Raw genomic sequence first — 26,832 nt, 5'->3', positions numbered from 1 at the left:
ACAGGTATGAGCCATTGGTGCCTGGTGGGGTGTGTGCTTGCGCACCTGTGTGTGTGTGTGTGTACACAGGTTTGAATTCAAGACTTTATACTTGATTTGCTTGTCTGCTCTACCACTTAAACCATGCGCCCAGCCTGGCTTTTGGTGGCTCTTTATAGATGGAGTTCAGTGGTCAGGGATCCAGTGGCTGAGTGGAAGGTGGTGAATGCAGAACTGTGGGCGTGGTGATGAAGTCCTGTAATCCCAGCACTTGGTTGGCTAAGGCAGGAAGATGGAGACTGAGACTAATCTGAGCTATCCAAGGAGCTGCCACCCTGGGGAGTTTTCATGTGTGAACATTGCCCTGGCTGGCAGCACGCACGCGCGCACACACACGTGCACACACATACACACACACGCGCGCGCATGCACAGGGCAGCCTGTCTGATGCCATTCCATCTGCTCTCTTGGTGCTGAATTCCGGCTGCCGCGTCTGCAGGCCCCCGCAGGATTTGGAGCTTTCCGTATCGTACTCTGATGCTGACCTCCACAGACACAGAAAGAAGAAGAAGAAAAAGAAGAGACACTCGAGGAGATCAGAGGACTTTGGGAAAGATGCAGAACTACACCTAGCGAAGGCTGTGAGCTACGAGCCCATGGGCCATTTCCGGAGAACTGAGGGTGGTGTTTTGCTCACTGAGGGCCCCTTCCGGGAGAAGACGAAGCATCTGAGGATGGAGAGCAGGGCTGACAGGTGCCATCTGTCCGAGTATGGCCAGGGTAAGAGAAACTTGGAAACTTTGTTTTCGAAAAAATGATTAACACCTAGAGAGAGACCCTCCAGGGCCACAAAAGGATGCCAGTCCCCCCCGAGGAGGCCCCTGTCCCCCAGCCTCTGTGCAGATGCAGCTGTGCCTGGCAAGCTGTGCAGCAGCTCAGTGTGCCTGTGTGAGTGGCTTAGGACATGAGAAAGGTTAGTCTCGTGGACTTTCCTGCCCAGGCTGGCTTTGATCTGCATTCTTGAGGTCTCAGCCTCCTGAGTCGCTAGGATTATAGATGTGAGCCACTGGTGCCTGGCCCCTCAAAATTTGAGAAATGTTCATGGCCAGCCTCCACTAAACCAAAGTGGTGCTCCCTTCAGGCTGTCAGCGTTTTAGCTTGGGGCACTGAGTACCTCGAAGTTTGCCTCCAGCAAGGACGACTGAGCCACTTCATGTGGTAATGGGAGAGAGTTTGGGCCCAGGGAGGAGATCTCACCACACAGAGCCAGTCCTACTTGCCCTTTCTGACCTGTAGGGTGACAGTGCCACTCTTGACTGTGTTTCATGCCAGCACCGTGGCTTCAAGTCTGTAGACCTTGGTTGGGGCACAGCTGAGTCATTCGCTGTCCCACTTGCTGGGTCCACGCAGCAGAGATGAACCAGTGACACAGGTGTGTACATTTGTGAGCAAGGACGTGATGCCATTTCTGGGACAAGGGTCCAGGTCCTCTGCTCTGTGAGGGAGGCCAGGCCAGGCACGGCCTCCTGGGATGCCTCTGCGCAGCTACAGGCAGCAGGCAGGCTGGGAGCCCAGCCTGCAGCCCGCAGATGGCGCTGGCTGGCAGGGAAGGAAAACGAAGGTGGCATTTGTCCTTCATGTTTGTTTGTTTTTTGCCAGTCCTGGGCTTGAGCTCAGGGCCTGAGCACTGTCCTTGGACTTTCTCAAGGCTAGAGCTCTACCACTTGAGCCTCAGCACCACTTCTGGCTTTTTTCTATGTATGTGGGACTGAGGCATCGAACCCGGGTCTTTGGGCATGCTAGGCAAGCACTTTAACCACTAGGCCAAACTCCCAGCAGGAGTCCTTCATGTTTTTAAGCTATCATATCTGGCATTTAAGGTCTGGCTCCATGTGAATGTGTCAGTTGGGGGAGAAGGCCAGTGAGAGGCCACATTGTGGTGAGCAGGTGCCAGGACTGCTGCCCTCTGCCCTGAGGGGCTCAGCTGCAGGGAGAGGATGAGCACAGCCTACAGGCTGAGATGCCTGCACGCCGGGTAAAAAGGTGCCATGCACATGCCCCACCCCTCCCACGCCTGGCCCTCACAGCTGACCATCCCCCAAGTCCTGTCCTCCTGCCTCCTGTGTGCACGTGACTGCAGGGGACTGCGATGTGGCTCGGCATGCTCTCAAGGTTTGGCCTCACCTTGTGAACCCATTTCCAGTGGGATTCGGAAAGGAGCTGTCTCTGACCCTCATGAGGACTGGTCTTAGGTGAGGCTGCAGAGCCCGGGTTTTGCAGTCATTAATATCTTATCTCCTAACCTTTGCCTTCCAGGTGATTGAGAACTTGGCCTCCGACAAAAACGTCATTAGTTATGGTAAGCCCTTCCTCGCCTCCGCTGTGTAGTTTGTGGAAGCACCAGGCGGGGGCGGAGGGGGGGCGCACAGGTGAAGAGAACATGGGATCTGGGACCCCTCTGGCCAAGTGAAGGCGCTGTCCCCTCCTTTCTGCTCCAGCTCACTAGATTGGGCCCGGGGTATCACAGAGCAGTGCAGGCTCAGAAGGAAAGGGAGGCAGCGGGAAGGGAGCCGTTTGGCTTTTGTAAGGCAGTCATGGGCACTGTGGCTGTCCCTTCAGATGAGCGAAGGACACAGGAGGAGAATTTTTAAATGAACCATCTCCAGGAGTCAGCATTGTCCCCAGCAGAGGGGCTGGGCTCCGTGGAGCCAGGGCCCGGACAGGCCCAGCAGATGGCGCCTTGCTGGCCCGTCCCGTCCCTGACTGAGGACAGTGACTTTGCAGGCTGCCCCACCTGTGCACTGACCCGTGCCTCTTGTCTTTCAGATTCAATGTGTTCAACAGAAGCCATCCCCAACCCAGCTTAAATTATCAACCTAGAGAATAACTCTGTTCAAACTGCGTGGTGCTTCTTTTAGTAAATACTGTACAGATTTTACCATGAAGATTTTTTTTTTTAGTTTTTACCTTTTCTTAATTGCCCTTACTCCAAATGGATGAACACTTTCTACAACTGCTGACCACTGTAAAATAATACCGTGTATATAAATCACATTGAAATAATGCCCTGGAATAGAACATCTCAAATGCTGCTTAATTACAGACTCAGGTTGATTACTTGTATTTCATGTAATGTTCCTCCACATTAGACATCTGGTGCAGACCAACCGGGAAACAAACCATGGAATTATTAAAAGTACAAACTGACAGTGTGCATATTTAATTTAAAGACTTATTTAAAGATTTGCAAGCTCTCAACTAGACTTTTGAGGGCAGTCTGTTTTCTGTAATGTCTGATACTAGAAACTAATTTGCTTCACATTTTAGTTGTATTCAAGATTTGAACGTGTATTTTATAGACAAGTTCTGTTTTTGAACTTTGTGGAAATATTCCAATCAATTACCAGTTATTATAATGAATATTTACATTATGAATGTATAATCTAAACATTATTTGTAAAGCCTGCAGTATGTTTTTATTACATAACACTTTTTTATACAGTGTCTCTCGTCCTGATTATATGATATTGGAGTCTGAGTTGTCAGCTTGGTCCCTTCAAGTTTCTAGTTACAGACAAAAATTATACTGTGATTTTATTTTTAATATGGATATGCTATCAAACTGTGATACACTTATAATTCACTGGTCCTGCATCAGGAGATGGAGTGGGGAAAACTGTATTTAATACAGTTTGTGTTGTTCAGAGATGTCTAAAGTTTGATCTTTGTTTTTTTAAAGATTAAAAAGCACTAGCCCCACTGTAAATATACAGCATGTAAAATTTATATAGTATATAAATGGCAGCAAAGTAAACATTTTGTGTCTCGTTCTTTACTTTTGTTTTCCCTGCTTGCTTACAGCCATGTCTCACTGGTGCCTTTCTCAAAGCCACAGAGCTTCTGTGCGGCCTCTCACTGGACTGGGTCCTGGCTGCGCACACCGGGGATACGGGAAAGAGCGGCTCACACAGTCTACTGCTTTAACAATAGCTTTCATCTTTATTTCATCAACACAGTATTTGCAATCGTTTCCACAGCCATACACCCTCCAAGTTCACTGTTGACTTCGCAACAAAATATCAATAGATATTTTGATATCAATAGATACTTTGAGATCAGCGGAGTATTTCTTCATGCAGGTTGAGTATATACATTGAATAACAAACACTCCAGAAATCAATACATATGTACATTATCTACATATTGACTATATTGTAAATAGAAATGTTTTCTAAGAAAAAAATAAGAAAATGAGAAATCACAACTGTGGGTTCTGGTCTGTAACAGACCTAACTTAGCAGAGCATGTGTGTGTGGATATACGCTTATCACTACAGGTGTGGCTATACGAGACATAAAGCAGTGGCCTTCCTTGGGGTTATTATTTTGACTCCGTGTAGCCACAGAAATTGCCCCCACAGTTCCAGTCCCTGATGCTGCTGCTTGTCACAGTCCAGGGTCCACCAAGGGGCTGCTGGGACTATGGATGCCACAGACTCTGCCCGAGGCTGCTGCCGTTTGGCTTTGGCCAGGTATGGGTGGGCTGTTAAGCACTGAGTGACACGGCAGTGGAGAGAGGGTGAACCTCGCCTGCCCCGCCCCTACAGGAGGTGAAACCACTGGCCTCTTAGGTTAATAGTGTCACCACAAAACCTGAACTGGAGGTCAGGTTCTTTAAATTACGAGCACCAGGCCTTCTGCACCGCTCCTGTGTCAGGCGTGCCTTGCTTACAGGTGACCATGGCATCCCCCAACTCTCGGCTCGAACACCTGACACACAAGCTCCACCCGCAGGGCCATACCTGGGAGAGACAGCAGAGGAGAGTGTGGTGTTGGTCCTGGCAGGGCAGCCTCATGCATGGATGACTGGAGGCCAAGTTGCACGAGCAGCAGTCAGGCAGTTTGAGGAGGCCATCTTGCCCTGCTCAAACACTGGCTTCAGATTTGAGGTATGAGTAAAGCCTAGACGCTTGCGGATAAGCTAATGCAGCATGGAGCCTCTGGGCCTTGGGCCTGTGTGGTCTAGCATGAGGAAGCTGCTCCAGGTCAGGTCTGGCCTCCCTCGACCCCAGGCAGCTCACAGGTCTTGTTCTACCTCAGCGCACTGGATCTTGGGGACTTCCTGGGCTTGCATTCTGCACCACACAGATGACCTCCAGGGGGAGCAAGTCCCAGGCACGCTTGCACACAGGTGGCCGCTGCTGCCAGGCCCCCAGCTCTGGGTCCTACTTATTATGCATAGGCATCCTAGAGGCACAGAAAAGGCTCCCAGCCCTGCCTTGTGCCAAGCACACAGTGGTCCCGGCCTTCACCCCCAGGTCCACCTGGCAGAGGCCTCTCGGCATGTGTCTGGAACTATTTCCGTAGGTGGAAGTCTGGACGAGCTCCCGGCTATGGAGCCTCACAAATCCACATAGCACAGGCATGGCACCTCGCACCGTCCCTCCAGACGCAGCCTGCTCTTTCCCATCTGACAACAGGGCTCTACCGAAAGCGGGCCTTTTTCCAGTTACCTAAATATGTGCTCGTTACATTACATCAAACTATGATGTGGGAGCGAACATCTCAGAACATCTCGCTGAGGGTCTGAAACAGCGACAAAAGTCAACAATCCAATTTCACCGGAGTTGGTTGAGTCGCATGAAACCGAGGGTGGCGTTTCATACGGTTCAACATGGACGCCTATGGGGGCACTGGCTCCGTTGGCCAGGACTTGGCAGTTACAGGAAAACACGTCATCTTTCTTGGCTTTGGAAAAGCCCATGAGGAAAGAAGGCAGGGTGAGTGCACAGGTCCTGGGGTACCCAGTGCCCCACGTGCCGCCACAGCCAGGGCCGGGCCCCCCACGCTCCCTCCAGGAACGGCATGTGTGGTTTTTCCTGTGCACAGTATATACTTGTGTCCAGGAGTTAGATTTATAGCTGCCATTCTAAAAATACTACTGTTAGAAAGTATTCCATTATAATTTCAGATTATAAAAAGGCATATAAAAGCTATAATCCTATATATCTGAGAAAAAAAATCTGAATAAAAAAGTGGTAGCTTTTCCTTTCCCATTAGATAGAAAACAGCAGCTTCTGGAATGGCTGGCACTGCCCAGTGGGCAGCCGTGGCATGACTGACCGGTGCAAACAGGTCCTGGCTGGGAGCGAGGCTGCGTGTCCATGCAGGTCCCCGAGGCCTAGGCCACTGCGGGCGCTGCTGCAGACCAAGCGGGGAGCAGGGCTCTGGCAGTGGTGGTGGGCAGCAAGGCAGTGGCAGGAGGGAAACGCTGGCAGCTGACCACATCCCAAGCCACAGCATGAAGCCTCGGAGCCCCCAGTCCCATCCACGGCTGGCTGTCTTGCCGCAGTGCAGGATCCTCGGCTCCTGGCCCGGTCTGCCGTGAGTGGCTGGGGTGTTGGGTCAGCCTTCAGCACACCGTGGGTTTGGGCTCTGACATTTACCTGCTGTGCCCGGAGAACTTATTTCTTATTGGCGATCCTCCTTTTCCTTGTGGCCAGCATGTCATAGAAGGGGTCCCTGCTGATGCTGGCTCTGTGGGAGCAGCGGACAGAAGGTAAGGGAAAGGGGGGATCTTAGAGCCGAGCTCGCACCCCCCCACGCCCCCGGGGCCTGGCTCACCTGATGGACTTCATCCACTCCTCCTTCTCCTCGGGGCTCGGCGCTGAGATCCGGTACACCACATGGTTTCCCTCCACCACCCTGCCGTCCGCCTCCGTCTTGCAGGCCTTGATCACCTGCCCTTTGTGGCTGGGGTTGTACAGCTCAAAGCAGTTCTGGGGGGAGGAGGGAGGTCACTGCCTGCCCAGCAAGGCCTGGGGGCCACAGGCAGGGAAAGGGCTTCGAGGAGGGACGCCAGCAACTTACGGGTTTGCGCGGGTCTTCCACCTCCCGGATACTGAGGTTCTCCAGCGGGATGATGCCCCTGGGCTCCTTGTCCTAGGAGAGAGAGAGGGAGGGAGCAGTGCATGCCGCCCCAGGGTCCCTCGTCACGGAGGGCTCTCATGACCCCCCACTTACTGTTGTGTACTCGAAGTAGTAGAGGCAGTTGTCGGTGAGGATGAACCAGCGCCGCTTCCAGGTCTTCACTCGGCCCCCTACAAGCAGAAGAGCCACGTGAGGCAGGAGTGGGTGTGGCCAGAACCCGAGGGGCCCAGGACCCCACAAAATCACCCACCACGCCTTCTGGAAGGCCACAGGAGCCCAGCTTAGATTTGGGGTTATGAAACTGCTCATGACTCAGACAGCAGCTAGCGAAGGCCTGGCCAGGCTGCGTGGTGGGTGTGCTGCGGGGCCCGCATGCGCCCACCCGACCCCCACGGAGTCCTCTCCGTCACCCGCATCACGCCCTCCACTTTGCTTCCTGGAAGGTTAGTCGGAATGGATGGGCGTAATTTCCCCGTGAAATGACGACATGATGAAGTCAGTGCCAGCTCACCCGGGCTTGATCCGGTTACAACGGGGCTGTGAGCGCATTACTGGGACTGCTTAGCCCTGGGACCCATCAGAGTCCATTAACCCTGCCCAGCGAACTGCTAGATTCAATTAGTCTTTAATGCGATCAGGAGCACGCCCATGTGCTTACACACACACACACACACACACACACACACACACACACACACACACACACGCGCTGAGTTCCTACTCTCTCCTCTACAGAGGGAAAATCTCCTACCCTCACTGACTTCAATGGTTGCTTGCAATTCTGCCAGGACAGCCAAAACACAAATGCAAAGACAACAGCGCAGCAAGACCCAAGTGCTGCTGGCAGCTGGGTGGGCACGGCTCAGCACGGAGACCGGGCCCTTATGGCTGGGTCACAGAGGTCCGCCAGGAACTGGGACAGGCTCAGGAGAGGAGGCTGAGGCAGGGTCTTCTCAGACCCCAGATGAGGAGATGAGGACGGAACCCTGCTGGAGATGCCTTCCCCGCCTCACCAGGCTGCTCTGATGGCCTAAGTGCAGGGGAAACACCTAGGTCCCGTCATCCTTGTGCCTATCTCTTCCCACACAGCGCCACTACCCACCCTGCCCCAGAATGCCTGATTGGCCCTGTCCCCCAAGAGTCCTGGGGCATCTCCACACCCAGTGCATGCCCCCATGCCACAGGGCCTTTGCTGGGCCTGTGGGTGGAACAACAAATCTTTCCCCTGGCCCACCTGGCCATGGCCACTAGGCTTGCCCTGCCAGAGTCCTTGTCCACCCTGTCAGGGGCCTCAGTCTCAGAGGCAGCAGGGCACAGACTCTCTACACCCCAAGACGTGGGGACAACACCAAGTTTTCTGTGTCCCCCCTTCCCAGTCCCAGACTGGCAGAATCAGCTGACAGCAAGTCACCACGCTGCATCTGGGCCCTAGGCTCCCGAGAGCAGGCCATCCCACGCCAGCTGCACTGGCGTCCCCTGTGGCCCTGTGTCCACTGCGCACATGCCTGGGGTGCTCACTGCTCTCCTCAGCCAGAGCTGCTGGAGGCCTCCATGAGGTCCACGAGAGTCCACACAAGACTCCACACAGTGCCCAAGGACAGTGAGGACCTCTGCGAGCTCTGCCGACCCCCTGTGTGGGGGCTCGGCTGTCAAGGCTGAGGACAGATGCGGAAGGGACTTGGGGGTCTGCGCCCTGGTTTCCCATCCCTCTGCTCCCGCAGTGCCAGCCTCCAGGGCCAAGGGGGTCCACAGGCTGGACCTGCGGGCAGCAGACTGAGGAGTCATCTGGACACCCTCAACGGTCATCTCCCGCCCCTGTGGACAGCAGCCATGTGCCTTACTGCTGTGTGCCAGGGATGCATCGTCACTGCTGCTCCTGGATGTGGGAGGGAAGCACACGTGTCCACACGTGCTTTCCACGAATGCTGTGTGTCTCATTTCTCAACCATCAGGCCTGGCACCGCAGTGTGTGAGCCCCAGCCATGCGCCTGGTCCTATAGTGCCACCTATGCTACCCTACCATGGAAGGAGTATAACCGGGAGAGCTGGCCCTGTCCAGGACATGTGCTCGGAGCGGCGTCCACCCATTCTGCACACCTGTTGGCATGTGTGTTCTGGCTCTGCCTGCCCTATGCCGGGAGGGGCCCTATGTGCTCGCAAGGGGGCTTCAGATATGCTTCTGGCCTCTGGGGACTCAGGCCACCTGTATGGACAACACCAGCTTGTCAAGTGGGCATGGGGAAGACTGCAGACCTCGGGTCTCCAGGTCTTCAGAGCTGAGGCTGAGCCCAGACCACACAAAACCTGCCCAGGAACCGGAGCAACTGCGTACCTATCCTGCGTCCTGCTCATCTGCCCAGCCAGGAAACAGGTTAGGAAATGCAACCTGTCTGTGCCCTTCTTTTATGCATTCATGATTTCAGGGCCCTTCGCCCAGGAGCCCCAGCTCCACACAAGCTGCCAGAGAGCCTGGCAGTGCCTTACGTGGCAACACAGGAGCCAGGAGGAAGGGGGCTGGTTCCCTGCTCAGCCTTGCTGAGGGCAGTGCCTGGAATCTTGGCCTTCAAGTCCAGGGCTTGACAGGTCAAGACCCAGCACTCTTGTTGGCATAGCCAGGAGAAAGCCAAACAGCAATGGCCGGGCCAGGGCTGGAGGCACACACCTGGGGTCCCAGCTACTAGGAAGGGACAGCAGGACCTGGAGTTTGAAGCCAGCGCAGGGAAAAAATGAGAGACAGTATCTCAAAAGTAAAATGCAAACCAAAGGGCAGGAGGCATGGCTCAGCAGGTAGAGCTCTTGCCTGGCAAATAGGAGGTGCAGCACTGCCAAAGGGGGGAACCCCCCCATAATGGTAAAAATTCAGTGGCCCATGTATAAAAAACATCAGTGAAGGACAGACCCAGCGTCTCCTGCCCTGTCTGCTAAGGCCTGCCACACTGTTACCAATCTCCCTTGAGGAATTCAAGACATTCCATCAGCGAGACTCCAGCTCTAGTGTTTTCATGCCCACAGTCCGCCACCTGGGCAGTGTGCAGCCCTCACAGCTCTAGAGATTATGTCACTCCATCTCTCCTCAAATCCTAAAACTTACCCAAACTACCCAAAATGCAAACAACCACTGCTTGTCACTGGTGAGTAGTGGCCCCACACTCTCTCGTCTGGAGCTGCCTCGTGCCTCGGGATGTGAAATGGGGTGGGGAGGAAGTGTGCCCCCAGTGCCCCTGTGTGCTCTAGGCCCTGGCCCGGGGGTGGGTGCCACGCACACCACACCACTCACAATCCTGACCCCTGCAAGCCCAGAGCCAAATGGATCAGATGAATGGCAGCCACAGACCGGAGCTTCACACAGACCAAGGTGAGGGAGAGCAACAGAGAGGAGTGAGCCGCTGGGGAGGGAGGAAGCCACTGGGTACCTACCTCCTAACGCAGGACAGGCAGGGACAGCCCGGCACAGAACAGAAAGGTGGGAGCCACAGGCAGAAGGAAAACAACAAGAAGGCACATTTAAACCACGCGTCAAAATCACAGCCACGCCAAGAGAAAGGCACGCAGGTTCTCTGGAGATAAAGGTGCAGCACCGCCCTAGTTACGTGGACGCTAACTCGGCGGCTTCCGGGGCCGGGTGGCACAGTGTCTGCGTGTGCGGTGGCGTGGGGACGCAGCCACCCCGCAGGGATTCGTGCATGGCAGAGAGCAGACTCTGGCTCAACTGTGTTTCCTTTGAACATGTCTGCTTGTGATTAGGGGCCTTGGCTACGAGGAGCCAGGGAGGAGCTCGGTGGGAGCTGCGCTGTGGGGCTGGGGGCCATGAGCGCGGGTCCCCCACAGCCAGGCTCACCCAGCTTCAGGAGCCAGCCTTCCCGGTCCGGGTTAAAGAACGTGTGCGTCAGGTCGTTCCCGTCGTCCTCCGGGATCTTAAAGGGTTCGTTCTTAATGCTTTCATACAAGTTCTGGGAGGAAAAGGGAGCAAGTTCAGGGTTCTGGTGGAGGAAGAACAGCTGTCCTGTCTGCCCCTCCTGCCCCTCTCCACTGCAGGGGAGACTCACCCTCAGCAGCTCCTCAGGGAGGTCCCCGCCCTCGTTGATGCCGCGGTTCATGGTGATGAAGCGCTCGGCCGTCGGCTTGTCCCGCACGTTGTGGTTGTGCAGGCTAGTGTTGAGCATGATGATGGCGAAGGACAGCACGTAGCACGTGTCTGCAAGGGCCGGAGGCCATTTTCAGTGGAGAAAGGGGGCCACAGGAAACTCACGTGGGCAGGCCATGCCGCCTCGCCCACCGCCCGGGCCCCGCGGCCCACCTGTGGACTGGAAGACGCCGGGGTTGCAGAGGCAGTAGCGCGCGGCGAAGGCCTCCATCATGCGGTCGATCTTCTGCGCCTCTCCGGGCAGTCGGAAGCTCCACAGGAACTGCCTGAGGAACCAACGCGGCCCTCAGCCACAGCCCGGGCCGGGCAGGCAGGGCCTCCTCCACGTAGATGGCCTTTCTGACTGCGCCTCCCTCTTGCTGCACCCCTGGCCTCTGCCTTCAGTGCAACCCAAGTCCGTGCCAGGTCAAATGGGGACCAGGTCAGATGTCACCAGAGCCCTGCCAATGTCTCTATGGCTGCCACAGCCTTGAGATTGCCAGGGCCAACCCCTGCGCTCAGGACACCCATCTGCACAGCAAGGCCAGAGTGAGCAGGCCAGCGGGCACCCCACCCCCAACCATGGTGAGGGCTGGGGAGACACTACCCCTTGTCTCTGGCCCCGGCATGCAGATGCGGCTCTCCTCAGATGGCCCTCTCACCAGGTCCGCCCAGTCCCTGCCCACCCGCCCTACCTGAAACCACAGCCCTGCACCAGCACCCTGCCCTTTGCTGTCCTGTTCCTGGTGGGCCCCGTGGCTGGCAAGCTTCACTCCAGCTGCTCAGGGATGCCGGTGCTGCAGTGGGTTTGGCACAGGCTCAGGGCTGGGGTCAGACCGAGGCCAGTAGAGGTTCATAGGGGAGGCCACTGTCCCTTCCTTATCCCCCTCTTCCCTGAGACCCCCTCATCAGACAGCTTCGGAATCATCCGCTGCCCCAACCCCACCCTCAGGGTCAGTTGCCCTCACTGCACCCCTCTAATGCTGCCCACCACACTGGCCTGCTCTCCTGATGGCGTTCATCCTTAGGCTGGGGTCCCGATAGCCCCACTGTCGCTCTGTGGAGTGCCCTGCCAGCCAGGGGACCCCTCCCCTTCCCCATGCTCCGGTTTCCATAGCAACCAGCATCTTCTGACAACCGGAAACTCAGATTTTTAGACATACTCTTCTTCCTCTCTCCCTGTGGCCGCTGGGCCTCTGGGGAGCAGGGGAGCTCAGATTTTTAGACATACTCTTCTCCCTCTCTCCCTGTGGCCGCTGGGCCTCTGGGGAGCAGGGGAGCCTGCTGCCTGAGCACCTGCTCCTGTGATGAGGACAGGCCCAGGCGATAAGGGACTCCAGCCAGCCCAGGCAGGCAAAGCCCAAGGGTCACAGGGGCAAGGCCACGGTGGCAGCTCCCTGTCCTGCCCTCATGTGGGGCCGGGCCAGACTTCAGTGTGCGGGATTTATTAGGAACCTCTCAGCTCCTAATGCCTGGCTCCAGAGCCTGGTCCAAAGATGCGATGCCACTGTGGTAATGGCGGTGTCATCTTGCGCTTGCAAGGACCCCAGCCCATGCTTTCCTCTGGCACAGATGCAGTGATGTGGACCAGGGCTGCTGAACTGCTTTGCAGTTCAGGACATGGCTGAGTACCACGTCTACCATGGCACTCAAGGCCAGGCTGTAAGAAAACAGGCGACACACACTACCCTGGAGAGGAGGAAGAGATCTGACAATCACTAGGCCAGACCTGCCTGCCACCAGAGGGCCTGCCCTGTGGCTTTTTCCCACACTGGAAGGAGGGTGGCTCGGGGTCAAGACTCAGCACCAATGATACCAGGATGCCAAGAAGATAAGACTACAGGACTGGCGGCTTGAACGTACACCCACAGAGGGCAGCATGAGTCTGCAGCGGCTGGCAGGTCCCCGCCCCACACACCCAGGCACTGTGTGCACTGGATGGGAAGTCAGCCAGGCAGGGTTTGCAGCAGATAGGAGGAATGGCTGAGTGGCACCCCAAGTGAAAGACAAGCAGAACAGGCAGGGGACAGGGTGCCCGGGGAGGGCCATCCTTCCCCACCTAGGGCTGGGAGTGCAGGCCGAGCAGCAGCAAGCACTCACCTTAAGGCCTGAACAAGGTTGAGATCAGCAAACTCGTGGAGCTCGACAAAAGCCTGAAGCACTTTGATGTTGAATTCATCCCTAGGAGAGAGCAGAAGTTGGTTTGGGGACTAATCCTCTGCACTAATCCGCGTCACTGTGAGGCAGTTTTGATTCCATTGGTTCCTCCGTAAATGTTTTTTTTTTCAGGTTTTTAAAGTCTATGGATCTCAAGCTTGCCTAGACCCTCCTGCCTCCGCCTCCTAGGTGCTGGTATCACAGGCATGCACCACCATGCTCGAATGTTTCCAGGCCTAATACCAAGGAGAAATGACAGGATGTCGGACACCTATTTCCCAACTGACAGGAGTCAGGGAGAAGAGTGCCATAAACATCTGTTGTCAAGTGGCGAAGTCCACTACCTCTTGAGTGACTCAACGCCCGGGACTCGCCCCTCCCACAGACAGGGTTTCTTTAAGGGGTGCTACTGGGGATTGAAACGGCTTTATTTTGTACCAGGAAGTGTAAATTCAACTTTGTTCTCTTTTGAGACCGTTAGCTGACTTTTAAGACTGCTAGCTGAGTACTAAGGGCTCATGCCTTTAATCCTAACAACTCAGGAGCTTGAGGTTCAAAGCCAGCCTAGACAGAAAAGTTCACAGGACTCTCAACGTAACCAACAAAAAATACCAGACTGGCTGACAAGAGAGTCCATATGACTCTAATATCCAATTAACGTGCAAAAGGCTGGAAGTGAGATCCATAGCTCAAGTGTAGAGTATATGCCTTGAACACAACAGTTCAGGGACAACCCACAGGCCTCGAGTTCCAGTCCCAGGATCAGTATGGAAAACAAAAACCAGACTGGAGGTGTGGCTCAAGTGAGAGCTCCAGCAGAAAGCAAGAAAGCCAAGCAAAAATCACAAGGCCCGAGTTCAAATTCCAACATTAGCCCCGAAAACCAACAAAAAGCTAGAAGCAGAAACCACTCAGATGGAACACTGACTGACCATTCCATCCCCCCCACCCCAGTACTGGTGTTTGAACTCAGGGCCTCACATTTCCTAGCCAACTGGGGCCGTGGCTCCAGCAGAGCTTTTGTTTTAACTCTAGTAAGTCTGTGTCTACACTCTTAGCATTTGCTGCCCTCATTTCCTGGCCTAACCTCTCTTAAGTGCATTCGGATTCTGAAATATTTATTTTTGTTTCTTGCAGTGCTGAGGATTGAATCCAGGGACTTGCACACATTAGACAAGTACTCCAATACTGAGCTCTACCCTGCCATTTTAGATGGGCTTTTAGTGGAGACGACTGGGAGAGTTAATCTCAACTGCTGCTTTCCATTTACAATATTAGTGACAACTTCCTGCCTTTCTTCATTTCCTAAGTGCCGAGGAAGGAAAAGCTGAAGAAGGCCAAGAGAAGGAGGCTGAGGCCCCATGGACTCTGTGTCCACATCCTGAGTGAAGGGATGCAGGAGGCTGCAGGCCCCAGCCAGCCCAAGTACCCAGCACCTCCAGCATGCAGCACGCTGGGTCTCCTCAGAGTTGCTAGGGGAGGTGGTGTGCACACTAAGGCCCACAGCAGATTTTGGAAGAAGCTGCTTCCCCCCCCCCCAGCTTACCTCTCGCCCAGGTAGTCCCCAATGACGGTCTTGTTTAGGCCTTCGCCTTTGTAAAGGAACTGGGCAACGTCTTCCGGGGAACTCTGCAGCAGGTCGTTCTCTATCAGGAACTGGATTCCCTGAGGAGCAACGTGAGCCAGGATGCCCAGGTTAGGAGCTGCACAGAGTGTGTTTCCACAGACACTCAGCATAACCATCTGACCCATGACCCATGACCCCACCTCCACTGTACACTGTATCCACCAAGAGCTACCTGTACACAGTGGTGTAGCACAGAAAAGTACCTCCTGGCAACCTAACAGGATAAAGGACAAAAACCTGGGCAGCTGACAGAGCCAGAGGAAGTAGTTGTTCGAGACTAGAAGGGAAGATGTGTCACGCATAGGAAAATGGCCTGTTTTGTGTCAGGACAGCTTTGCTGGACATGGCAGATGCTCCTGACCCCATCTACTTTGCCCCTGGTGGCCTCTACTGGAAAACTCCTTTCCTGCATACCCTGGACTTAACATGGCCTTGCAGCACAGATCTGGCCAGACATAAACAGAAGCATGTAGGTGACACCTTCACTGCTCTCCGCCTCCTCCCTGTTTTGAACCAGACGTGAAGACCAGAGCCATAGTAGCCCTCACATGAGGAAAAGCTGAGATGCACATGGCATTCTCCTCCTGCTGCCCAGGACCAGCTGTATGTGAAGATAAGCTTCGTTTTTGCTGTTGTCTTGCTGGATTTTCTTATCTGAGGCTGAAACATGTACCTGGCACAAGGCCGCTGAGTTACATTAGTCCGAACTCATGGGCACTTTAGGAGCCACAGAGTTGGGGTGACAGATCCCAGGCTTCCCCCTGGCCTTGTGAGCAGCACTGGCACACAAGCCTGGCTTCAGGGCCATGTAGCACGCTGGCTGGGAGGAGTTGGGGACTCTGCTATCTGTTTGCCATGAGGCTTTTCTAAAAACCGAGACGTTCTCAGGCAAAACTCCCAGCCCTGAGCCCAGGCTTCCGCCTGCACCCACAGTCCATCTGGAGATTTTTTTTTAAATACATGAATGTCCATAACAGCCCTATTTAGCATTTCTAAAAATTGGAAACAGAAATCAGCAACCACTAAAGGAACACTTCCACTCTGGTGGAAGTGTAACAGGAGAGCCACACAAGAGAGAGGGAATGAACGCCACAGAGAAGGCTCCCAGGAGAAAATACAGATGGGGAGGGGATGATATTTTCAAAAAGCAAACCTGCCAGGTATACTGGCTCACACCTGGAATCCTAGCGACTCAGGAAGCTAAGATGTAGAGGACTGCAGTTTGAGCTCAGCTCTCTAAGTTTGAGATCCCACCTCAACCAGTAAGTTGGCTATGGTGCCACACACCTGTCATTTCCACTACAACAGAAACATAGATGGGAGGATTGCAGTTCAGGCTGGCTTAGGCCAAACTTGAGACACTATTTGAAAACTAAAAAGAGGCTGGGGCATGGCTCATTTGGGAGAACACCTGCTTCAAGAGCACAAGGCCCTGAGTTCAAACCTTTTTACTACCAAAAAAGAAAAAGCAAGACTAATTTATAGTGGAAGAGTAGGTACCTTCAAGTCACTGGCCTTAGAAAAGTTTTTGCTTTGTTTTATACCTGTCCTGGGGCTTGAACCCAGGGCCTGGCCACTGTCCCTGAACTTTTGTGCTCAAGGATAGCTCTCTACCAATTGAGCCACACTTCTATTTCTGGCTTTTTGATCGTTAATTGAAGGTAAGAGTTGCATGGACTTTCTATCCTGGGTTGGCTTTAAACAAGAATCCTCAGATCTCAGCCTCTTGAGTAGCGATGTGAACAGGTTTGAGGCACTGACAGCAGGCAAAGCTAATTTGTATTAGTTTGTCTTTCCTTCTTGGAAAATTCAATGGCGGTCTTATGCCCACATTTTATGGTATTTCTAAATGCAGCAATTTATTCTAGTTGGCAATTGATGGGCCTGTGAATCTAAAGATTTTTATCTTAGCCTAGTTCTAACATAGTCTGAAATTTCCTTAAAATATTTCAGTTCCATTTAGACTTCTATTGGACAAATTTAGGGATATGAACCCATCTTCAAGCTGTGGCTGTGTATGAAATCATGGACAAAATCTTGGCTCCTTAGCCAAATCCACTCTTCACTTGCCCTGTGCATCTAGCCCAGGGCCCAGATTTATGTGCACTTATGTTCTTTAATTCCAGGGCTCTTTTCACAAGTCCCTGGTTGGGTGTCATGGGAAAAAAATATCATGTTGAGCCTGATGGTATTTATAGTGCTATAAGCACCTTACTTGTTCAGGCTCTAGCTCTGCTCTTTAGGGGTTGGTTCAGAAGCTCCTTCTGAAGCTGCTTTCTGCAACTTGGCAGAGTAACACTTAGAGCAACTAGGGTGGGGTATGAGTGTGTATGTGGGGGGTGGGGTGGTAAGCAGTCTGTGCCCTCAGCAACCTCCACAAGCAGGCAGGCACTTCTCCTTGGTGCTATCTGGTCACAGTTTGGGCATCCTGTGAGCATGCTCACCTGAGGTGGCTCTCGTGTGCCAGCAGCAATTTCCTGTCCCCATCTTGGATGTCCTTCCCTCCCCAACAGATCTCGTTAATCTTTCCTACACAGACTCAATTTCTGGTCCAGATTTTGAGTCCACAACTTTATGTATTTATTTTTAAAGCATTTCTAGGACATGGAGAATAAAAGGGAGAGGCAGTTTCGTCAATCGAATCAGACCTTTCCTCTTATTTATAAACCTATGTGCTACTTCTAGAACCTGATGCACCTGGAAGAACAAAAGCTCCACAGCTTCAGCAGCCTCTGAGACATAAAAGCCTCTTCTGCAATAGGTATCTACCCCCAGTACCCCATGCATTGTGGCACTGTGTGACCAGGCAGGGGGCAGGGGTGGGGAGTGGGACTGAGCTGCATCTGAAGCATGTGAGACGGCATCTGGTGTAGTGATGGAACCCATGTTGTGTCCCCACAACACAACAGTAGACAGAGGACCTCGGGGGATGACTAGGGTTAGACTATGAGGTCATCTAGCTGTTCACACAGGGCAGAGTCTCCCCAGCCCCTATACAGGGTAGAGCACCCAATCCCAGACTTACGGTTTCCAGGACCATTTCCACCCCATCTATAGCCCAAGGAAAGACCAAGCTAAGACAACCGCTATAGCCAAGTCTTCAAAATCAAGTAACTTCAGGGGCTAGGAACATGGCCTAATGGCAGAGTGCTTGCCTAGTAAGCATGAAGACCTGGGTTTGATTCCTCAGTACCGCATACATAGAAAAAACTGGAGGCCGGATCCGGTGGCTCATGCCTGTAATCCTACTACTCAGGAGGCTGAGATCTGAGGATCAATGTTCAAAGTCAACCCAGGCACAAAAGGACCTGAGTCTCTTATCTCCAATTAACCTCTAAAAAACGGGAAGTCGGGCTTGGCTCAAAGGTAGGGTGGTAACCTTGAGCTGAAGTGCTCAGGGACAATGCCTAGGCCCAGAGTTCAAACCCCATGACCCACAATTTTAAAAAAAGCTGGAGGTGGTGCTATGGCTCAAGTGTGGCTTTATTTAGCCTTGAGAAAGCCCAAGGACAGTCTTAGGCCCTGAGTTCAAGTGCTGACAAAAAAAAAAACACCAAATAATTTCAGTAATTTTTTTCTCAGCAAGGGCCATGTGCAGGTTAAATGTGCCTTCTGTTTTTATTGAGCAGCATAATTAAGTCTGTAACAAGAACCAGTAATTAGTATAAAATGAATCTTTTAGATGGAGCCTGTTGGGCAATTCACCATAGCCCGAGCAAATCCTGACCTCCTTGAAATCAGGGGCGAGGGAACGCCACAGGCGACTCCGCAGCCACAAGCTCAACCCAGGGCTCCCAGGCCATCTGTGTTTCCAGGACCGCACACTGCAAGGCAGGCCTTTGGGTCCAGGTGCCACCACCGTGGGAGGCATCTGCTCAGGAGCACCCCATTCTGATATAATGGAGTCCCAGCACTATCATTTTGGGGGGTGATAGGACCAACTTATAACCACCTTTGTTCACTACTAAAATCACCTGCATGTCAGAAAACTGGGATTGGGGGGATTCTCTTACCTTTTTGGGGTCCATATTGAATTTCTTTCTTCCCATTGCTATCTGCTTATTCCTCTGTGTGGTTTTGCTGTGTAAAATAATGAAATACTATCAGTGAGCATGTTCTCAGAGCACAATGGAGGAAGCAATGCCACACTTGCTTTACTCTATCACACGTCCTACTGGAACATTCTTCTCAAAAGGCGTTGGGCCAAGGGCTGGTGGCTCACACCTATAATCCTAGCTACTCAGGAGGCTGAGATCTGAGGATCATGGTTAGAAGCCAGCCCAGGCAGGAAAGTCTATGAGACTCTTTAATAAACTACTCAGGAAAAACAAAAAAAGCTGGAAGTGGAGCTGTGGGTCAAGTGAAAGAGTACTAGCCTTGAGCAAAACAAATGCAGGGATAGTGCCAAGGCACTGTCCAAGTTCAGGTCCCAGGACTGGCACCAAAAAACTAAAAAGAAACAACAACAGGCCTAGCAATAGAGTGCTTGCCTAGCATGCACAAAGACCCGGGTTCGATTCCTTGGTACCACATACATAGAAAAGGCTGGAAGTGGTGCTGTGGCTCAAGTGGTAGAGCTCTAGCCTTAAGAAAGCCCAAGGACAGTGCTCAGGCCCTGAGTTTAAGCTCCAGGACTGGAAGAAAAAAAGAAAGAAAACAACAAAACACAAAACAAATGAACAACAACAACAACCACAACAAACCCCTGGGGGCTGGGAGTTTGGCCTAGTGGTAGAGTGCTTGCCTAGCATGCATGAAGACCCAGGTTCTATTCCTCGGTACCACATATATACAAAAAGCCAGAAATAGGGCCAGGAGCGTAGCCTAGTGGTACGAGTGCTTGGATAGCATGCATGAAGCCCTGAGTTCAATTCCTTGATACCACATACTAAGAAAAAGCCAGAAGTGATTCTGTGGCTCAAATGGCAAAGCACTACTCTTAAGTAAAGTCTCCAAGGACAGTGCTCACGCTCTGAGTTCAAGCCTCAGGACTACAGAATAACAAAAACAAACCTCAAAAAAAGCCTTGCTATTGGTGGAAAACTGACTTTTTTTTGCCAGTCCTGGGGCTTGAACTCAGGGCCTGGACACTGTCCTTGGGCTTTCCTCAAGACTAGCCCTCTACCACGCGAGCCACAGCACCAGTTCCAGCTTTTCTAGGTATGTGGTACCAAGGAATTGAAACCAGGTCTTCGTGCATACAAGACAGGTACTCTACCACTAGGCCAAACTCCCAGCCCCATCTTGCCTCCCCCCCCACCTTTTTTTTGTAAACCATGAGACATTGTGTTGATAATAGCCAGGACAAGGGTGGAACACACAGCCTCCTGATTGATGAGCTTAGGAATGCACTACCACACCTGGCTAATAGTGTACATTCTAAGAGAAAAAACACAATTCCTCATAAAACACAAAGGATGGTAATTCAAGTGCCTGTGCTTATTCCCAAAACTAGAAAGGTACACAAAGAACTTAAGAGAAAGTTGAGGACAGAAAGTAATCTCCATAGAAACAGAAATGAGAGGCAGCTCAAAGATCTCTCTACCTTGCCTAGGCCTCTCCCCTAGTGGAGAGCTCAGCTGGTGAGCTCAGCTACAGGGGGATCTGGGGAGCCAGGAGATGACTTGAAGGTATAGCCATAACTGTTTGTTTACCTCTCCTCCACGGAAGTTAGGTTGTCAATCTCTGTCATCACTTCTGCAATCTCATATTTCAGCCTCTGTCAAAAAAAAAGGCATTTCGTCATCACAGGATATCTAACTCTTCCTAGACTCAGATGTTTGGCATTCCAGGCACATGTTCCCCCTTCCCCAGGGCTCCTCTGAGCATCACAGTGCCAGAGACCTCACACCTGTATCTGCACAGCTTACAGAAAACAAAATCATGTGCCATCACCCACCACAGCCCAGGAGGCTGACTGCAAAGTACTGTTGTGAAAAATCAGGAAGAAGGGGCCGGGAGCATGGCCTAGTGTTAGAGTGCTTGCCTAGCATGCATGAAGTCCTGGGTTCAATTCCTTGATACCACATACACAAAAGGGGAGGGGGGAGCTGGAAGTGGTTCTATGGCTCAAGGGGTAAAGTGCTAGCCTTGAGAAAGCCCAAGGACAGTGCCTGGGCCCTGAGTTCAAGCCCTAGGGCTGTCAGAAGAAATTAAAAAGGAGCACAGAAGCCAGATGTGGTGGGCCATTCCTGCAAACCCAGAAGCAGGAGGATTATTAGTTCAAGGCCAGGCTGGACTAGACAATAAGATCTTATCTCAAATAATGAAGAGATATGAGAAAATAAGAGGTGGGTAAAGATAAAAGTAGTCCTAGGAAAACAGCAGGCCCTGAGCTCACTTAATTGCAGCCATTCTATACTGCCTGGCACAGGTTTCCTGCCTTCTCAAGGCCACGCAAGTTCTTGGAAGGCCAGGGGAGCTGATGCTCAGGTATACTTAGGTTGGCATCTGGTTTGCTAATCAGCAGTCTTGGGGTGAATCCTATGAGGTAACAGGGAAATGAAGCCTCACATGGACAGGGCCCCAGAGTGACTGGTCATCTAACACAGACCTGAAAAATGAGCAGAACTGGTATGGCCCCTACTGGGTGACTCCCCATTGGTAGCTTCTTAGCCTCCCTGGGCCTCAGCATTCTCTCTGACTAAAGCAGTCAGAGCAAAAGCAGATTCCACAGGAATTCAGCAGTAGAGTTACCAATGTCCACAAACTGTGTCTTTTTATCCTTCAGCCACAGCACTTACCCTGGAATATGCGATAGTTCCATGGGTGAGATAGCCTTAGAATAAAAATGCCCACAAATCACCTTTCAAACACAAAGAAATTTTTATCCCAAGCCCTATTATTTGAGTGCCAAGAAATTCAGACTCAAAAAAGCAAGTTCCTAGAAAGGAGTTATTGTTTCAGACAAGCTTGGCCTGTGACATTTGTTTTGGCAATAATAGTGACCAGGACACTTCTAAAGAAGATCATCCACATGATGGACTTTCTCAAGGAAGCCCCAGAGGGAAGGGCGGGGGCCTTCAGTATAGTTCTCAGAATAATGACGGACACCCCAGTCCTGAACTGGGGCTTTATTCATTTGCCTCTCCTGTGCGACACCCTCAGAAGGAAATACACAAAGGAGGGAAGGATGGGGTCACTCGTCTGTTTTGTTCATCTTTGTTTGTCTTTCTGTTTCTGCTACCTAGTAGGCCCCTGGCATGCAGCCTGTCTGTCCACTTCAAGGATAATCTGCATGTCCAAGACATTGCAGGAAACTCAGTGGGAAAGCTTTGGCATTCACAGTATTGAACAAGAACAAGGTCTTATGCTACAGTGAAAAGCAGAGGGTGGCATGCTGGTGTGGCGTGGAACCCACTATTACCAAGTCTGGGGCCACAATTGGTTGCTGTAGATTCCAGGTCCACTAGCCCTGGGTTCCAGAGTCTGCACTGTCTGATGTGGACTGACTGTTTTACTGATGGGCCAACTCTTCTTGTTGTTTTGTTGTTGTTTTTGCTGGTCCTGGGCTTAAGCTCAGGACCTGGGCACTGTCCTTGGATTTTTTCAAGGCTAGAACTCTTACCACTTGAGCACCACTTCCGGCTTTTTTCTACATATGTGGTACTGAGGAATCGAATCCGGGTCCTTAGTGCATGCTAAGCAAGCACTCTACGGCTAGGCCAAACTCCCAGCCTCTTGTGGTTCTTATACTCACATGCTAAACACAGACACTCTACATTTTCCTCAAGTAACTTTGTTCAGTTTCACTCCAAAGCCCCAATTGAATGTTTTATGTTTGTTTTTTACCTCAATGTCATCAATAAGTTCCTTCTTTCTTCGACGAATGTCCAAAAGTTCTTCTCTTTCTTCTAACGAAAGGTCTTCTGGCACTAAAAGGAAAAAAAAAAATCAAACTGCTCAACAACTGCATTCAAGCACATCCTGCCTAAGATGGGGACCAGCTGCAAGGCTGCTGGCAGAGCTCTGGACCCCTGCTCTCCTTCTCACTGCGCAGACCATTTTCTCTACAGAGAAAACAGAGACAAGAGGGTACAAAACCCAACCGAGGGCACAGACACCCCACCAAACTGGGGGCAAATGCTGATCTGCCTTGATTAGATGGGGATTTTGGGGGTGGGTGGAAGGGGTGATTCTCCTCATCTGACCAACCAACTACAAAAGTCTACAGATTCTGACACCAGGAAGTGGGGAGGGGAGAGGAGGTGTCCCAACCCTACAGGGAACCACGCGGGGATCTAAGCTCCCAATCGCTTCTCAGCCCTTCCTGCCCACATGTGGTAAGTTCTAACACACTGAACACATACCAACCACAATCACAAAGCAAGAAAGGTCAAAGTGGTTAGACCCCGGGGGGCCAGAAATGCTGTGGGAAGGCAGGGCAGTGCTAGGCCTCCACCCCAATCTTCTAACAAGCCTTCCAGAACCTGTAGCACATCCTCAAACAGAAGCTATGTCAAGATCACCATGTGGGGCTGGAAGAAATAAGAAAAAAAGTCTTCTGAGAGTACAGATTAGAATGGCTACTTTGGAAATGATTAGGCACTGTCAGCTGTTATTAAAGGTGTACAGGCTAAGATCAGGCAAGTTTACTCCTACGTATATGTAGAAAAATTCTCTAGTTACGCACTGGAAGATTGTATAATAATCTCAAAGAAGTACATTTTACGTATTTTTCAAAAAATAACTTAAATGGCCATTCACAGTACTGGTAAATGTACATGCTGCTGTGTATTTATGTAACAGCATCCTGGACAGCAAAGAAAACTGTAGTACAAATAAAAAGTAAAACTGTACTACAACGAATATTTTCTATATAGACCTCAAAACAAAAATTAAACAATATATCATTGAGTATATGTCAAAATAAAATAATAGGCCAGGCATCCACGGCTCACACTTGAAATCCTAGCTACTCAGGAGGCCAAGATCTGAGGATCAAGGCTTGAAAGCCAGCCAGGCAAAAAAGTCCATGAGATGTATATCCAATTAACAACCAGAAAATCTGAAGTGGTGCTGTGGCCCAAAGTGGTAGAGTGCTAGCCTTGAGCAAAAAAGCTCAGGGAGAGCACTCAGGCCCTGAGTTCAAGCCCTTTGGCCAAAAACAACAAAAAAGGCGGAAGAAATAATTAGAACAAGAAATACAGAAGATCACTGAACCCCAAAGAGGGAAGAGCATGGGACCAGGAGAGATAGCACAAGATATTTCAAATTTCAAATTTCCTATTCTTGTGCCAGATCTAAATTTCATGAAATTCCAAGTTAGCAATTTTCTTAAGCAATACTCCATCCTAACAATGAGTGAGGCAGAAGGTATCATTTATTGAGATACAAGTTTTAACAGGTTATCTTAACTAAACCTCCCCAAATAACTCTGGGAATAGCTATTACATCCCTACCTTGTAACAGAGGAGAGCAAAGCTGAGAGAGCTAATTATTTTCCCTGGAGAAAGAAAGCTACAAGAAATACTACCTGAAAAGTCCCAAATCGAATGAAAGCCATGGATATACACAAAGATGCTCAACGAATTACAAATAGGAGAAACTAAGAGAGAGATCCACAAAGTTAGGCAGCATGCTTTTGGGTAGGTGTGGTGATGAGGGTTTGGTCTTTCCATCCCACCTTCCCAAGTACCAGCTCCCTCTAAAGCTGGTTATATAGCCCAGGTTGTCCTTGAACTCCAAGACTATCTACCTCAGTCCCTAAGGGCATACTTTATCAGGCCCAGGTGAGAAAAGCTTTTCCATGAATGCAACTAAAGATTCAAGTCTGCTTGCTAGTAACATAGTTTGCACTCCCAAAATCAGCTTGCCAAAGGGGGAAAAATTCTTCTGAGTTCTTCAGCATACATATGTGAAAATAAGTCTTTCAGAGTTTTATTTTAGCTGTCTACAGACACTTGTGGTTCTTCTGAGAAAGTCTTCCTACCTTCTCTTCCTCCTACATAAACGGTGAGCAGGGCTATGGAAACAAGACCTAGGAGGTGACTACACCCACACTGACTTAGCTCTCCATATCCTAGGGGCCTTCTGCCAGAAGCTTTCACGGATGTCCCAAATTTCTCCCAGAAATGCCTATCTTTTCTTACTCTCTTAATTGCATGGAGGAGTTAAATAATTAATAAAGTGCTGGCTATTCGTTACCAGCAATCACAACCAGAGTCCACACATGAAAAAGAGAAATTTGGGTTTTGAATTTTCTTTTATTATGGCTCCTTGACTTTGTGCTTTATCAAGAACTTCATGTAATAAGTTCATGACTAAAGCTAGCTTAACATCCTCGAATTTGAACTCAGGGCATTGTGATTGCTGGGCAGGCACTCTACCAATTGAGCCATGGTCCTAGTCCACAAAACTTAGTAAAGGTGAGATAACAGTGTGATTATGAGAAAATGTCCTTATTTCTGCAGATTCACACTGTAGTATTTGGGGTGTAATGCTATTTTATCTTATATTTTAGTTTGAAATACCTGAGCAAAAAGATTGGCATAAAATAGCAATTGTTAAACCTATTTGATAAATGTATGATTCATTATTTCATATTGTAAGACTGAAAATTTCTTAATTAAAAAAAGAGTTCCATATTAAATGGCCACTAGTAGCTTATGGCATTATATTCTTTTTTTTTGTTGTTTTTTTTGTTTTTGTTTTTGTTTTTTTTTTTTTGCCAGTCCTGGGCTTGAGCTCAGGGCCGGAGCACTGTCCTTGGACTTTCTCAAGGCTAGAGCTCTACCACTTGAGCCTCAGCACCACTTCCAGCTTTTTTCTATGTATGTGGCACCAAGGAATCGAACCCGGGTCTTTGTGAATGCTAGGCAAGCATTTTAACCACTAGGCCAAACTCCTGGCCTATGGCATTATATTCTTTTAGCATACTTTCCAAAAGCATTACTAGGAAATAATGGAATAACTGGTATAGGATTAAATGAGAAACTAGATGCCAGTAGTTTATGCTTGCAATCCTAGCTACAGAGGATGATGAGACTGAGAGGATTATGGTGTTAGGCTGGTCCAGGCACACACAGGCACGCACGCACACACACACACACACACACACACACACACACACACACACACACACAAACCAAGTTCACGAGACCCTTCTCAACCAACAGTTGGCAAAGTAGTGTACATTTATCATTCCAGTTATGTGAGAGGCTGTGATCAGGAGTAATGTAGTCCCAGACCAGCCCAGAGAGAAAAGTGCCCAAAAGCCCAACACAAGGAAGAAATAAGACCCTGTCACAAAAATTACTGGAGCACAGAAAAAAAAAAAAAGGCATAGCACAGTGTTGGACTGATTAACTGCCTAAGGAAGTAAGAAAGGACCTGAGTTCAAACCCCAGTACTGGAGGGAAAAAGAGAGAGAAAATTGAAGGCTCAATAGGACAGAAGGATATGATATCAAGTATTTCTGGGCTAATGCTTGCACAGCTTCTGTCACTGTCATTTCAGTGTCTTATCATCCTGTTATTTCTCTAAACACACAGAATGTATAGTGAATACCAACAGTGAGATGTTACACCAGCTGTTTGGTGAAGTTCTATCAGCAACTCTCTGCATCCAAAATAACTCTGCAGTCAAAAATCTGCTGATACTGGGGCAATTTCACACACACGGTGCCAGACTAAAAATGGGATAGTAATATATGCAATGTTCAGAAAAGGTATCCCTAACTATCCAGACCTGTCCCTACATTGAGAGCACTGGCTTGGATTCACTTACTGAAACTGTCTATATTGGTTTTTTTTAATTTTTTATGGGTGGTGGGGGCTAGGCACTGTGCCCCCTGTGCTCTTCAGCTCAAGGTACTACCACCCTGCCCCTTGAGCCACAGCATCACTTCCGGTTTTCTAGTGGTTAACTGGAGATGAGTCTCATGGACTTTCCTGCCTAGGCTGGCTTCCAATTGTGATCCTCAGATCTCCACTTCCTGAGTAGTTAGGATTACAGGGGTGAGGCACTGGTGCTTGGCCATTTTCAGTTTTTAAAAACGGCATACAAGACTCTTGGAA

General features: G+C 50.6%; 2 protein-coding genes across 5 annotated transcripts in view; one reads left to right on the top strand and one right to left on the bottom strand.

Annotated features, from left to right (window-relative positions):
• Usp42 (ubiquitin specific peptidase 42) overlaps positions 1-3,793 on the top strand; it is a 54,907-nt gene extending 51,114 nt beyond the window's left edge. The window contains exons 18-20 of the mRNA XM_090324309.1: positions 479-759; positions 2,296-2,338; positions 2,806-3,793. Of these exons, the coding sequence (XP_090180435.1) occupies positions 479-759; positions 2,296-2,303 (289 nt within the window). The 3' untranslated portion in view covers positions 2,304-2,338; positions 2,806-3,793. The remainder of the gene's footprint in view (positions 1-478; positions 760-2,295; positions 2,339-2,805) is intronic.
• Positions 3,794-4,805: 1,012 nt separating this feature from the next.
• Cyth3 (cytohesin 3) overlaps positions 4,806-26,832 on the bottom strand; it is an 80,014-nt gene continuing 57,987 nt past the window's right edge. For all 4 annotated transcript variants that reach the window (XM_090324274.1, XM_090324276.1, XM_090324273.1 and 1 more), the window contains exons 2-13: positions 22,607-22,689; positions 20,470-20,534; positions 18,829-18,895; positions 14,735-14,853; positions 13,132-13,212; positions 11,206-11,318; positions 10,955-11,103; positions 10,747-10,858; positions 7,002-7,078; positions 6,849-6,920; positions 6,603-6,757; positions 4,806-6,515 (exon numbers count right to left, since the gene is read on the bottom strand). In XM_090324274.1, the coding sequence (XP_090180400.1) occupies positions 6,443-6,515; positions 6,603-6,757; positions 6,849-6,920; positions 7,002-7,078; positions 10,747-10,858; positions 10,955-11,103; positions 11,206-11,318; positions 13,132-13,212; positions 14,735-14,853; positions 18,829-18,895; positions 20,470-20,534; positions 22,607-22,689 (1,166 nt within the window). In that variant the 3' untranslated portion in view covers positions 4,806-6,442. The remainder of the gene's footprint in view (positions 6,516-6,602; positions 6,758-6,848; positions 6,921-7,001; positions 7,079-10,746; positions 10,859-10,954; positions 11,104-11,205; positions 11,319-13,131; positions 13,213-14,734; positions 14,854-18,828; positions 18,896-20,469; positions 20,535-22,606; positions 22,690-26,832) is intronic.

The sequence above is a fragment of the Megascapheus bottae genome, chromosome 34, assembly GCF_031878675.1.
Source record: "Megascapheus bottae isolate mThoBot1 chromosome 34, mThoBot2.hap1, whole genome shotgun sequence".
In the NCBI taxonomy this organism is placed as follows: Eukaryota; Metazoa; Chordata; class Mammalia; order Rodentia; family Geomyidae; genus Megascapheus; species Megascapheus bottae.
Note: the sequence above shows the minus strand (reverse complement) of the source record. Positions and strands in the feature narration are given on the sequence as shown.